The sequence below is a fragment of the Cryptotermes secundus genome, unplaced genomic scaffold, assembly GCF_002891405.2.
Source record: "Cryptotermes secundus unplaced genomic scaffold, Csec_1.0 scaffold792, whole genome shotgun sequence".
NCBI classification, from domain to species: domain Eukaryota; kingdom Metazoa; phylum Arthropoda; class Insecta; order Blattodea; family Kalotermitidae; genus Cryptotermes; species Cryptotermes secundus.
In genome coordinates this window covers 89,556-104,443 of record NW_019725425.1, presented here as the reverse complement: position 1 = coordinate 104,443, position 14,888 = coordinate 89,556, and the positions used below count along the sequence as shown (strand labels likewise).

Genomic DNA, 14,888 nt, shown 5'->3' with positions numbered 1-14,888 from the left:
TTCATCTTTGGACATAGGTGTTTTGGATTATATCGGCATACTATAACATAAGGAACACCCTCCCGAAATTTGGCACATTCCTCCTGGGACACCCTGTATATATAACATTCATCCTTAAAGGTTAAAGAATCCCCCCACCTTGTTAAAGAATTGTCACTGTGTCACAGCCCTGTTCTTATCCATAGAACTGCTGTGTGTTATCCCTCAGTCCATTATTTCATTTCCTTGAGATTTAGAACTTGCAATTTTTATGTACTCATATAATTCATTTTCTTTTGAGTCTTTTATATGGAATTTTTCCTTTTTTGTAGTTTCCATGAATTGATCTTAATGTTGGGTAGTTGAAATATCTTTGAAATTGCTGTGTGTTTTTAAATATAGGAGAATGGTCGAAATGGACTAACTACGAAAAAAGCTCGTGAAAATGGTGAAGGTGGTCGGGATGGATTAGTGTACTCTTGCCTGCTGAAGAATGAGCTTCTTGGTGCTGGCATTGAAGATGTGAAAGGCCAGTGTGATGAGAGAAGGGCTTTGGTCCCAGTTGAAGGATCAAATCTCTTTCGGGTATGGCAGCATTACATTAGTATATATAATTCAGGCAATAATAGTGTTTATATAATTACAGTACTTAGATATATTTTTGCTTAAAGAGTTTTATCATCTGCAATATTGCGCTGCATAGGCCGATGAAAGCCAACCAACATTTTGGAGGAACATATCACCTCCATCTTCAGGGTTTCAGAGTAGGCAAGCATTGAAGCATCAGGAAGTATGCACCAAGCTATGTATACTTTTCAACCATGATGATAGCAGTGATATGTTCCTCCAAAATGTTAATTGGCTTTCGAACTACATGGTGTTATATCTCAGAAGATAGAACTCTTCATAGATACCACTGTGAGAACTTCAGATCCATCATATTTTTACTTGTTTATTCTTTGATGTTGGTATAAAAAAAGGCAAAGTTGTCCTTATGCTTAACTAATTAAGCACTACACCATGAAGCCATATGGGGGAGTGGATGTATAGAGTCACAGTTTCTTGACCTCAGCACTAGTTGGAGGTGAGTGGTCAGCTTCACACCCCTGTGCTTTACCTCCCCAGGGGGAAGAGCCCTCAGAACCCATTGGATAGGAGGATGGGAGGGCCCCAGAACCAGTCTGGACAACATGGAAAAAATTCTTGACCCTACCGGGACTCAAACTCTGACCCCTCGGTCCTCCAGCTCATGGCCAGTCACTATACTGATTACACTATCCAGGCTCGGTTGATGTTGGTACGCTTAATTTTATTTTGTAGTATATTTAATGTTCTGTATCAGTTGCAGATGTTATGTACATTCATTTGAGATGTGACGGTAATAAGAAGTGGTAATTATGGTGTTAAATAGGAATGCAGTAGTTAAGGTCACATTATCGTGTAACCGCTATGGAAAATGCCTGCCTGAACAGTCAGTGACCCTGCTGAAATAGGCCTGCCCACTAGTCTGGTGTGTTTTGCAGATATGCTTGAGTCAGTTGTGAGTGATGTTGGGACTGCCCCATTGCCATACTGTTTGGTTTTGTGCACCCACAATACTGATGTAGAATAAATAAATGTTTCTGAATTTTCACAGAACCTCAGACTTAATACACTGTAACTGTTCTGCAGATAGGTAACTATTTAAAACTTAATGTGGTGTCATCACAACTACAAATATGCCTAACGTAACTCACACTGGTAGATATCCAAGAACTGTCAAGGCATGGCTGTGGGTTAGTTGTCATTGATTAAAATATTTGCAGAAATGAGTCAGAACATAATTTGTTATGTTATTATTTTTGTATGTGAATTATTTGATAACGTATCAATTTAGCTTTTATCTATCATGGAAGCAAAATTTGAATGAATGTCAGACGAGTTAATACTGTTGGTTAATTGAACCTTCATCTCTCGTCCATGGATCCATACTGTGACATGATAACTGAAAGAGGCAGCTGTTGCTACGTTATGGTTTGTTAACACATGATGACATTAAGCAACAGTAAACGACTCATGACGGCGTGTTTTCTATATGGTGGGCACCGTTTTCTGTGCGATTCAACCTGAGGCTATATTACGAGGACCACCAAAGGCCAGAAGCTGCAACAGGGAGTCTACAGTTGAGTTAGTCAGATGTGAGGCATTCACCACCTGGTAACAGTGTGATCTGAAGAAGACTTTGTTGGGGTCCATTACCAGGCAGTAGCTAGTGAAGACATCATGTGCTGTAGTCAGAAGTGTAGAGCATGAATTTGCAGGAGTGTCATAATTACTTGTAGGTACAATTTATAAGTGTCAGTACATCTAAGCACTAATACATACCCCACGTCTAGACACTAACACGTGGCAGTACCATTACAGAATGAGCAGAATCCTGTTTGGCTGCGGTGCAAGTATGCCATCATGTCCAGCTGCAGCAGTAATGGTGAGGATTGGAGAGTTTATTACAAATTGTGGTTGATTAGGGGGCATTGTGATAACACTGACTTAGGAATGAGTGAGTTTGACAAAAAGAAATCAGATCCATCAGACGAGTTCGTTGTTTTAAATGTAGGTAGATCAGATATGTTTAGTGCTATGTGCATTTTAAGTGGATATCTGTTATTAAATGTATTCATTTGTTCTTACAGTACACATTACCAAATCGGAGTGGAAATGGTGTTGGTGGTGACACATCGTCATTGGCTTGTTATTCTTTGTCACCAGTTAGTGCAAAAAGCCAGAAGTTGCTTAGGTCTCCAAGGAAAGCAACACGGAAAATATCACGAATACCCTTCAAGGTACTGTTATATTTGATTCGTGTTATATAGTTCATATATTTTTAATTTTCAAAAATTCACAAATGAAGTTTGCTTACACTGCATCCTTAGTTCTATGTTCAGTTTTCCTCTAATCAGCAGTGAAAACTGGCAGAGCTGAGGTGATGTTACTCTGAGTTGATATTGACAGTATGCTTTTTCTTAAAGGTGCTGGACGCCCCTGAGCTGCAGGATGACTTCTACCTCAATCTCGTCGACTGGTCTTCACAAAATGTATTGAGTGTGGGCTTGGGAAGCTGCGTTTATCTTTGGTCTGCCTGCACTAGCCAAGTCACAAGGTTGTGTGATTTATCTGTAGATGGTAACTCTGTAACTTCAGTTGCATGGAATGAGCGGGTAAGTCACAATTCCATGTCTTTCTTTTAGGTAGGACAGTAAACTGTATCTCTGTTAAATTTGAATTTGATTATTGCTTATGTTGCTAATTAGTACATGTATGAAAGTGTAAAGTTAGCTGCTCAAATCAGTCATTAATAAGCTTAATTATGCATTATATATTTATTTGATACTTTTTTACTTTTGTAATTTCCTCCATTGCATAACCCCCCCAATGTTAGAGAGAAGTAAGAGGTTATTTTTGCACTAATGAGGGATGTTTATGCTGCAGTCTCCCATCCACTTCCACATCCCCACCCACTGGACTGATGGATATATCTGATTCAGCAAATTACTGTTCACCTTTCTTTATGTGTGTATAAGTAAATCCCAATTGGATAAGGGTTTACTATATTTGCTTATTGCTCATGTACTAAAATGTCATGCACATTAAGCAGTGTACACAGAGGGCATGAAGTATGGACTTCAAATACAGTTTCTTACGCCCTAGTATATCAGTCCTGTGCTTTGTCATGTGGCATGGGGTCTTGAATCATTGAATGTATAAGAATTTGCTGAAGCATTGTTGCAAGTTGTGATGTACTGTTGCTGAACAGCTTGCATAAGTTATCAGTTCTAGTATAGTTTAGGATAGGCTGGAATTCTTACTATTGGATGTCTTTTGTAATTTGGTGTTGCATTTATAGGGAAACCTAGTAGCAGTTGGAACACATCATGGCTATGTGCAAGTCTGGGATGTTGCTGTAAACAAACAAGTTAATAAGATGCAGGGCCATTCGGCAAGAGTGGGTGCCCTCGCATGGAATGGAGATGTTCTGTCATCAGGAAGTCGTGATAGACTTATTTTGCAGCGTGATGTGAGAACACCAAGTCTTGTCGCTGAAAGGAGATTAGTTGGTCATCGGCAAGAGGTTAGTAGCAAATGATTGGTCTCTTATTAATAGTTGTCAACACACATTGGTGCAGTTCACCAGTCTGACAAAAAATTTGTTCCTCCAACATATCTCCACATGAAAAACTGTGCCTGCTTATGCTGTTTTAATTGCTCACTTCTCATTACATAGTGTAATGTAAGGTAAGGCTATCCCTGTCACAGGCTGTGGAGGCCCATTTCTCTTAGAGGATGGGTGGACCCAAGGGCTGTAGTGCAGCTGGAAGGATTAGGTCAACTGAAAAATCTCATGACATTGCAAATCAAACCCATGACCTTCTGGCTTGTAGAATAGTACCTCCACTATGTACCTCAAGCCTATATTACACAGTGTACATGATATTTAAAATACTGTCCCTATACCAGGCCATGAAGGCCCATAGGGGTGTGAGAGGTCAAGGCTCCCACATCTTCCAGACATTCAGCTCATAGATGGTGGTAAAGTTGTCAGCCTTACATGCTGGCCACCCTTTACCCCCCAGGAAAATTCCTGGTACTGATTTGTGTTAGAGGCTGAGTCAACCCCAGGGCCATAGTGTGGCTGGAGGGATTGGGTCAATTGAAAAATCCAGTGACCTCATCGGGATTCGAACCTGTGACCTTCCAGGTTGTAGCATAGTGCTTCAACCAACTATGCTGTCGCGTGCCCTAGAAGATGTTTGTGAATACATTAAAAGAGTTTTCAAATAATTAGCCTCTTTTACTTGTAGCTGAGCAGAGAGATACATACGTATATTTGTGGAACCATGGTTATGTTTAATTTTGTATTACGTAACAGTGCCTGCTATTGATGAAGGTTCAGAAATGTATTTTGNTGATTTCTTCATAGTCACCGCCGTGAAAGCCTCAAATCTTACATATTTTGAAACCTGTTACCAAAATTTCATAATTGGTAATGGCCTTGAATGGTCATGTGATTTGCTCTTCTTCATAGGTTTGTGGCTTGAAATGGTCTCCGGATAATCAGTACCTGGCTTCTGGGGGCAATGACAATCGCCTGTTTGTTTGGAACTTACATTCCCTGTCACCTGTCCAGAATTACACTGAGCATCTGGCAGCAGTGAAAGGTATATATGCATCTCTGTGTAATTGCTATTTGTAATTCATTGAAACGTAATTTTGAACAGTAAGTAACCTTATGTTTTTAAACATAAAAATTAGAATATACAGAAGTATAGTTTTGCCTGTGATTCTGTATGGGTGTGAAACTTGGTCTCTGACGTTAAGGGAGGAACATAGCCTGAGGGTGCTGAGAAGAATATTTCGATGGAAGGTTGGAGAAAACTGCATAATGAGGAGCTTCATAAGTTGTACTCTTCTCCTCCGAGTATAATTAGAATTATCAAGTCAAGGAAGATGAGGTGGGCAGGGCATGTAGCATGAATGGGGGGAGAAAGGGAATGCATATAGGATATTGGTGGGAAAGCCAGAAGGAAAGAGGCCACTGGGAAGACCAAGACATAGGTGGGTGGGCAGTATTAAAATGGATCTTAGAGACAGTAGGATGGTATGAATTGGATTTGATTGATCTGGCCCAGGATAGGGACCAGTGGAGGGCTCTTATTAACATAGTAATGAACCTTTGGGTTCCATAAAATGCTGTGAAATTCTTGAGTAGCTGCAGAATTGGCGGCTCCTTATGAAGGGCTCAGCTCCATTGTAAGTAAGTAAGATTAACCATTAAGTGGTCTCATGTATAGTCATCTGTGTTAATAGATATTGAATAACGTACGTTGTCTGAAATGGAGAGTACAACAGAACTGGAATTTGAATTTAAAAGAATTGCAGTTCAGTCTCATTGTAACAAGAATTATAACATTTGTATATTTTATTTTCTTGATGAGTATGGGTAAACCAACTTATTCTCTAGTCGCCCTTCCTGACTACATGTTTCAGCCATACACAGCCATCCTTAAGTGTCTTCTATCTATCGAAATATGTTGCACTGTATGTCAAACTTACATATTGCATAGGAATGTGATATTTCCTAATTAAAGTAAATTGACCTTAATAAAAATGAATTATCATCCCATTGTTTTCCTCGCTATCATTGTCCTGTCATTTAAAAGATATTTGCTTGAGTATCTCTTGTTTTGTATTTATTTGCACCGCATTCCCTTTGTAGAATGGTATTATGCATTTTTTTGTCCAGATCATAAGGACATTAATGTATAGTCCATTCGCGGAGACGAGACAGTTAGCGTAAACAAAGCAAGCCCGTCACCACAGCTGACAGCAAGGAGTGGACAATGCGCGCAGTTACTTCAGTGTACTCACTGCATTTGGACGCATGTTAACCTGTGTGGGAACTGCCCACATTCAGGCAAGTGTGACAACGCAAGCGTCATTGCTTAGCAACAACGAGTAAACAACGGTTGCTAGGCAAAAGTGAGTAAACAGCGGTTGCTAGGGAACTTATAAACATGGTGTCCGGCAACAGCAGTACCTATTACGTAACCGTTTTCTATATGTCCGACTCTAGGTTATATAAGAAGATACATTGAGTGGAGTTACAGTTACAATTCTAGTTCAGTCTGTTCATTATTGTTATTATTATTCTTCAATTCTTCAAACGCAAGTTCGTCTGTGTATACAGTGCAGCTGCAAATAAATACTACAGGACAGTTCAACTAGTGGTTGTCTCTTCATACGACATCCCACATTGGTGACCCCGACATGATTGGAAGCGCGTGTGGTGAAGATCATCAACGACTCCCACATTGGTGACCCCGACATGATTGGAAGCGCGTGTGGTGAAGATCATCGACGACTCCCACATTGGTGACCCCGACGTGATTGGAAGCCTGTGTGGTGAAGATCATCAACGACTCCCACATTGGTGACCCCTGCGTGATTGGAAGCCCGTGTGGTGAAGATCATCAATGACTCCCACATTGGTGACCCCGACATGATTGGAAGTGCGTGTGGTGAAGATCATCAACGACTCCCACATTGGTGACCCTGGGCCTAGATCCTGGCTTCAAAAATACTTTATTGATATTTGCTGGCTTTTCAATGCTTGGGCGGCCATCCATTTCGGGGGTTTCTTCCTCCTCCCCGGCAGTGTACGAGTATTCTTCGAAGTCGTCGGTTGAATACACAGATGCGGCATTCTCCTTGTCTCTTATGTATTCTGTAGCTGTCGATGGGGACACCTTTTCGTCCTTGCCGTCTATCCGTTTCCTCAAGCCAGTGTTCAGTTTGGGTTTAGTTTTAGTGAATTCAAGAATGCGATAATTGAAAATATGAGCACTCTTTCTAGACCGGTTTTGCGTCATGGGCCTAGATCCTGGCTTTCCTGATCGCTTCAACAGCTGAGCAACCATCTCCGCGGGGGGTGATGTGGGAACTGCCCACATTCAAGCAAGTGTGACAACGCAAGCGTCATTGCTTAGCGACGACGAGTAAACAATGGTTGCTAGGCAAAAGTGAGTAAACAGCGGTTGCTAAGGAACTTATAAACACGATGTCTGGCAACAGCAGTACCTATTATGTAACCGTTTTCTATATGTCCGACTCTAGGTTATATAAGAAGATACATTGAGTGGAGTTACGGTTACGGTTCTAGATTCTACAGTACTACAATTCTAGTTCAGTATGTTCATTATTGTTATTATTATTCTTCAATTCTTCAAACGCAAGTTCGTCTGTATATACAGTGCAGCTGCAAATAAATACTATAGGACAGTTCAACTAGTGGTTGTCTCTTCAGACAGAAGAGTGAACTTTGGACACCCCTGCAACGGAACATGCATCACGTGATTGCTGCATGATTTCATTCAAAGAGCGAAGGAGATACTGCGTGCATTTGTTTACGAGGACTCTATTGTCTCCGCGAATGGGCTGTAGTGATATCAGTTTTGTTATCTTTGGCTATAGGTTCTTCCACTTTGCCGGAGTAGTTGTGCTGTTAATAATCTGTATATGAAGCCCAAAGTATATTTGTCATGCATTATGTAACTTAGAGTGAAAAGTGTAAAAGGTAAAGTTGTCCCTGTGCTTAACTAATGAATTACTATGCCATGAAGATGCGTGATGGGATTGGATGTATTGATCCAACTTTTCTTGACCTCAGTACTAGTTGGAGGTGAGTGGTTAGCTTCATGCCCCAGCTGCTTTACCCCTGGGGAAAGGGTCCCCAGTATCTACTGGATTTTGAAACAAAATTTGTAGAGAGAAATGAAATATTTTTGTGACTAGTACACTTTCTCCGTAAGTCATGCAAGTTATGAGACAGTTCAACACAAAGGCAAACTTGTGCCAGAATTAATATGCTGTGCATATATTTCCCAGCTTGTTTGAGTTAGTTACCTTAAAAATATGAAAATGACAACATCGTCCACATCTTTAACATTGTCTGAACCAAGAAATTTGTTCTTCCTGTACTCACACCAGGTTGTTTTAAATCACATGTACATTGTGCTGTAGGCTGGTTCGAAATGCAGTAGAGTTCCCTTAAACTTTGTGTATACTGTAGCACCTTTTTTTTTTTTTTGAAACTATAAAACTGTCCTTTGCAACACTGACAGTTCTCAATCTTTAAATATTCTGAAAAATGGTTGGCTTCTGTCTCCATCGTTGGTCCATCAATCGGTGTGACATGGTCTTTTTTGTGAAACTGCTCAAAGCACGCAGATTCCAAATTGCCATTCTCAGTGTTGCTCATTTGTTTCTGTCAGTAGTCTTCCATCCTACTGAATAACTGATCATGTTGGTGTTTAGATTGACGAACAGTGGTGGAGTCCGTCCTTACTATCTTCCTCTTCCACTCTGATGAGCTACTAGCTTTACAGAGACACATTACTTCAAGCTTTATATTTATGCTTAAGCATTTGTGTGATTAAATTAAACATTCTTTAAACACAATTCTTCGGAATCACAGGTATATTTCAAACTCAACTAACCACATGAAACAGTGCATATTTAAACAAGCTACTGGCTTGGACAACAGTTCAGATGACATCACATGGTGGACATTTTTCATTGGTTCATATGTGGTTGGGAGCACTTGACCTTGAATCTTAAAACATTGTTCTCTGCAGTTACTGTAATGTTCTGAGGAGTCAATGAATGGTTTTTATGACATATTAGAATGGCTCTCCACATGCATGCTAAGCATGAATGTTGGTAAAAACTGGCCCTCGCACTGTGACCTTCAGTGATCTATTGTGCTTCCCCTTTGGATTCCTTTATTAATCCTACACTTCGAATGAAATGTTGGACTTTATTTATGGGGGCATCATAAAAGTCTCTTGGTACCTTGAAGAATTGACCCAGGTGGTGATATCTTCACAGGAGAGGAAGTGGCTGTGATGCATTTTATAACATATCTGCATTACAAGCTCATAAATTCACACAACACTGTCAAGATTGAAGATTCTTCCCAGAATTTTAACTGACTTCTTTCTGAATGTGGTGGACCAGTAAAAACTATTACACCACAACCCTAAACTGGTGCAGTAGAAGACTATTTCAAATTTCAATGATAGGTCTTACTACATTAACTCTGTAACAAAATAAAATTTTATGAGTCTCTTTTTTTATGCATTGACATTAATAAAGTTTTAAACCTGAAGCTGTCGGCTGCCCCAGATGCAGTAAACTCCCCAACATCTGGCATATATGGGGAATGGGGTCTGCTAATTACATGAAGGCTGCCAGCTATATGAGAAAACTGTTTGAGAAACTCAGTACAACAGTGTTATGGTCATGTCTGAGGGCTCTTCATAGGCAACAGTGAAAGATGTGATGGTGGGGGTGGCAGTGGAGGTGGATTTGGATGTGGTGGCAGCAGGTGGTGCAGTGGCTGCATGTGACACTCAGGCACTACTGAGGAGAATTCCAATTTACCTATGGGTTTAAGGTGTCAAATGCGTATACCAAAACATGATTATAAATTCATGTTACCTTTACTTTACTAGCACCTGCATGAGGTAGGACAACAGCTGGCACTCCTAGTGCTGGCTGGGCAAACTACTACATGGCAGGTGAACATAGCATGAATGTCAGATTTGTTTTTAATTATGAAAATGGTACATTTGAAATGTTGTGTTGGATGGGAATTCCAGATGCTTGGATACCAGATAATGGAAGGTTACAGTACTTTTCTGTGAGATTATCATATAATCCAGAAAATATTAAAGCATTTAATTGCCCTGTATTGTGTATAATACTGTATATGATTATGTGTTATATGGTATGTAACAGAATTCTTGAGCCATAAATTTAAGAGACCATAGTATCACGTGTTAAATGACTAGACATGGGGTTTGGATTGGTAATGGATTTATTCAGCTGTTAAAACTCGTAACTACAAGTAACTATAGCACTGCTGCTAAATCACACACACACTGTAGTTCACTGCATAATGCATTAAGCCTTCTTAGTCTGCCGTGTCTTCACCGGTTGACTGGTCACAGCTTTGAGCACCTAGATTTCCCATCTTTCATGTTCTATGGCTCAGGACCTCCCTGGCTGGTCTCACGCCAACCTCCTGTTCTTCTTTCTCTGCTGTCTCAAAATGCTCATGACTACACTTCACAAATCACAATCAGAGACTAGTGTTCCCGGTCACCGTCTTCACTGCATTGTTGGGTAACATCTTAAAAAGTTGATATTCCTGGACTCATGTCCGCTCAGGCTGGCAGCCAGCTCCCTCCAACCTCCTACTCTTCTAACTCAGCCATCTCCATACTGGTTTGCATGTTCTGTTGGTCCTTGTGATATCGCCTCAGGATGGACCCAACAGAAAACACAGATACCAGTCTTTCTCCCCTTGTTACATGATGTTACTGCTGTCACGGAGAGGTGTTTATTGCATCATTACATAGCAACAGGTGACATTTGTTGACGCAGTGTGATGAGTTCACTTGTTGCATCTAAGTGCGGCTATGGCCATATGACGTCCACTGAGCCACTGCCTAGCAACAGGTGTGTTTATAGAGCCATTCACATGTGACAGCCTTCTCTGTTGGCTTCACAATCTGGCTGTTAGCAGTCATGTGACAATAATATAATTATTAGAACTGCATGGTTTCTCAAACATAGAGTTTTTGTTCTTTGGGTCATTGGTTTTACAAAGTTGAAATGAAACAAAGTTCTGTGGGTTTATCTCAGTTGTAATTCCTGGCATCTAATATTCTCTTTACAGCCGCGCCCCCCCCCCCCCCAAGTACAGGTTAAACACCTCATATCTGGCACCCTCTGGACCTGAATAGAGCCTGATGACAATTTTCTGAACCAAATGTCAGTATATTACAGTATCAAAACATAAATAAATCATCATAGTATATTGTGATAGTATTTGTACACCATTTTAAAATGTTTGTACAACGGAAAAAGTAGAGGCAACATAAAGAAAAGATATATGACAAGTTACGGGTAAACGGTAAAGAAAGAGAAAGCAAAACACTGATATCCGCAGTGCACGCACTCTGTGCTGTAACATATATATGTAAACAAACAACTGTGAACCATGAACACTTAGCACTGGTTTGTTGGCAGGTAGTTGTCTGGCAGACCACAGGTGGTGCTGATGGATTTAAGAAGCCAGGCTTGTACAGTGCTGCTTAATGGTTAATTGGATGCAGTTTGATATATATTTGGTACATTAATACATTTTACTCTGCAGCTATTGCATGGTCCCCACACCATCACGGACTCTTGGCTAGTGGTGGTGGTACAGCTGATCGGTGTATTCGTTTTTGGAACACACTGACAGGACAACCAATGCAGTGTGTAGATACAGGTTCCCAAGTTTGTAATCTGGCATGGTCAAAACATTCCTCTGAGCTGGTAAGTTTCTTGCATATCAACGTAGACCTCAGTTTTATAGTAAAAATGGTATTTTTGATAAAAGAAATTTTCTCCCTTTTATGTTTGGAACAGGTGATGAAATTTATTTTTTAACATACAAAGTTAAACTTTAAAATATATTCCAGAGTTAATTAAATAAAACTACATTAAATGTAAACTTGGGTGTGATGCTATGATTCCTGCATGCCTTATTTGAATCGAAAATACTCTATTTTAGCTGAGAAATTCAGTACCTTATCCCTAAGCAAGCCTCGAGTTCTTTATACTGAAAAGGACCTATGAAACAGAAAATCCTTATATAGAGTTTCATTAAAATATTTTTCGTTTACTTTTTTGTGGTTTCTGTCAGCAATAAACAAACCTGTTAGTGAGCAAATGATTCGGATTTTTCATGTTTGGTATTTCTGTTTAAATCCAAGGCATGAGCAGTATGAATATGAACATAATAAAGAAGCGAATGGAAAATACTTTACATTAAGTTTGAAATACAAATTGGCATAGTTCTCATAATTATTATAATTCCTATTAATTTTCCCTTTATCATTTGGAGATCTCTGAAATATTACATCACAAACTGTATGTACCGAAAATAATTGTGTGGCATCTGAGAGGACGTGTTCATGTTGTTGAAATTGTAAGTGAATGCATGAAAAAGAGATATGAGAGAAGTAAGACAGGAAGTCAATAGGACAAACACTACTCACCTGCAGATGATTTTCTTCTTTTGCAGACAGTATGGTATTATGAGAGTAGAAATAAAAAGTTTCATGAGCACATACTTTATGGAAGCATGAACCCTCTGGATACTTTGTATCCGGCTATCCATAACAGCAAACTAAATAAAGGCTTGAAGTAATGCCATATGTTACTGTTTCATTGTGAAATTTAAGTTTCTGTTCATCATAAAAGTGTATTAGGTGAAGTATGAAGATACATTCCTAGTTTTTGAAGAAATGTAAACTTGAGTTGTGCACTGTATAACACAGCTGTCTGATGAGAATGTTTGTAATTCTAGTTGCTGTAACACACTGCTTCAAGAGTTATCTTCACCTCTTCCTAGAGAAATAACTTATATGCTTTCATTTCTGTTCCTGTTTTGTTCCTGACACTGTCAGCAATTACTGCCTTTTGTTTTATGGATTTTATCACTTCTAGATGTGAACTCTCAGTAGCTCTAGTACATCCCATCTGGAGGGCATGAAAGTGCAAAAGTACTGAAGGAAATATGCAACCATTGCAATTTGGATGGAACATGCACATGACAGTATTGCATTCACTTAACAGTATCAACAACATCAACACGTCCTCTCAGATGCCACATAATTATTTTCAGTACATATACACGGTGTGTCCAGGATCCGTTAGTACTAATTTTTTTAAATTTTGCCCTTCAGTGTCATCTGTTGGCTAGTTGTGGTGTTAAGATTCTTGAAGTTTCAGCTGTGGCTGTATATAATTTCAAAGCACAAGCATCGCTGAATTCTAACCTTCAATGTAACAGTACTGTTCTGACGCTTGTTAGAAAATGGCGGTCGAACAGAGAGCCAACATCAAATTTTTTTGAAGTTAGGCAGAACAGCTGGAGAAGCGTACAAAATGATAAAAAGTGTGTATGGTAGTGATTGTTTGAGTCGCTTGAACATTTTTCGATGGTATGCTGTATTTCATGACGGCAGGGAGTACATAAAAAGTGGCCGAAATCCTTGCATCAGACAGATGTGTTTCTGCAAGACTCATCGTGGAGCTTTTGGGAATATCAGAAAGTACTGTGCATAAAATTTTAACCGAGGATTTGGGCAAACAGAAGGTCTGTGCGCAGTTTGTACCGCATGCGCTGTCAGGTGATGAAAAACATGCCAGAGTGGAACACTGCAAAGACATGTTATGGTCGGCCCAAAGTGATACAAAATTTACAAAATTGATTGTTACTGGTGATGAGACATGGTGTTTTCAATAAGAGCCTCTCACAAAGCAGCAGAGTGCAGTGTGGTTGAGCCCAAAGAAGCCGAAACCAAAGAAAGTGCACATGCAAAAGAGTTGAGTAAAGACACTGCTGTTTCCTTTGATTCCAAAGGAATCATTCACAAGGAATTTCTGCCAGAAAGTCAAACAGTGAATTCTGATTATTATTTCGGAGTGTTCAATCATTTGTGGGCGAGAATTCTTCGAATTCGACCTGAATATCGAGAGGAAGGTTCCTGGTCGCTCCTCCACGGCAATGCACCACCCCACAAATCGAAGATCGTGCGCAATTTTTTGGCCAGAAAAGGGATCACAGTCTTTAATCATGCTCCATATTTGCCATATTTGGCTCCAGCAGATTTCTGGTTCCCGAAAGTTAAGTTGGCGATGAAAGGAGACCGTCACGACACCATCCAGGACACCCAGAGGGAATGTACCACAGTTTTAAATGTGATTCCACAAAAGGAGTACAGTGACTTTTCGAAAACTTTTCGATCGATTCCAGCTACATATTGATTCAGAAGGAGACTATTTTGAATAAGAAGCGTGAAATTTTGAAAATAATTCATGTCTTATAGTTTTAATGAACACAGTCCTAACAGAACCTGGACACACTGTGTAGTTTGTGAAGTAATATTTGAGAGTACATGACAGAATTATTGAGAATGTAGCTGCAGGCAATAATTCCATTATGGATGCAAAATAATTTTGTTGATGTTGGTAGGAAATCTCTTGTTAGTAGTAAGAACATTTGTAATAGAGATGGGGCACTGATATGGTATAAATGTAAACAGTAACAGATGTCCGTGTATGTTGCTCTGCATTCAAGTCTTAACTCACTCACATATGTTGATTATATATATATTGTGACATGTTGCGCAAAGCCAAGCCCCCCCCCCCACACCAGCAGTGACGCGGCGGGTGAGTCAGTGCTCCCCTCCCACCCCTCAGCGGTAACGTAACGCTCGCGTAATAGGCGAGTAATCACCCCGCATCCTGGCAGC

At 39.9% G+C, this 14,888-nt stretch overlaps 1 protein-coding gene across 1 annotated transcript in view; it reads left to right on the top strand.

Annotated features, from left to right (window-relative positions):
• Positions 1-14,888, top strand: part of LOC111863403 (fizzy-related protein homolog) — a 34,076-nt gene that overhangs the window by 13,765 nt on the left and 5,423 nt on the right. Inside the window, exons 4-9 of the mRNA XM_023849699.1 lie at positions 382-564; positions 2,652-2,801; positions 2,988-3,176; positions 3,863-4,087; positions 5,042-5,174; positions 11,738-11,901. Coding sequence (XP_023705467.1) covers positions 382-564; positions 2,652-2,801; positions 2,988-3,176; positions 3,863-4,087; positions 5,042-5,174; positions 11,738-11,901 — 1,044 coding nt within the window. The remainder of the gene's footprint in view (positions 1-381; positions 565-2,651; positions 2,802-2,987; positions 3,177-3,862; positions 4,088-5,041; positions 5,175-11,737; positions 11,902-14,888) is intronic.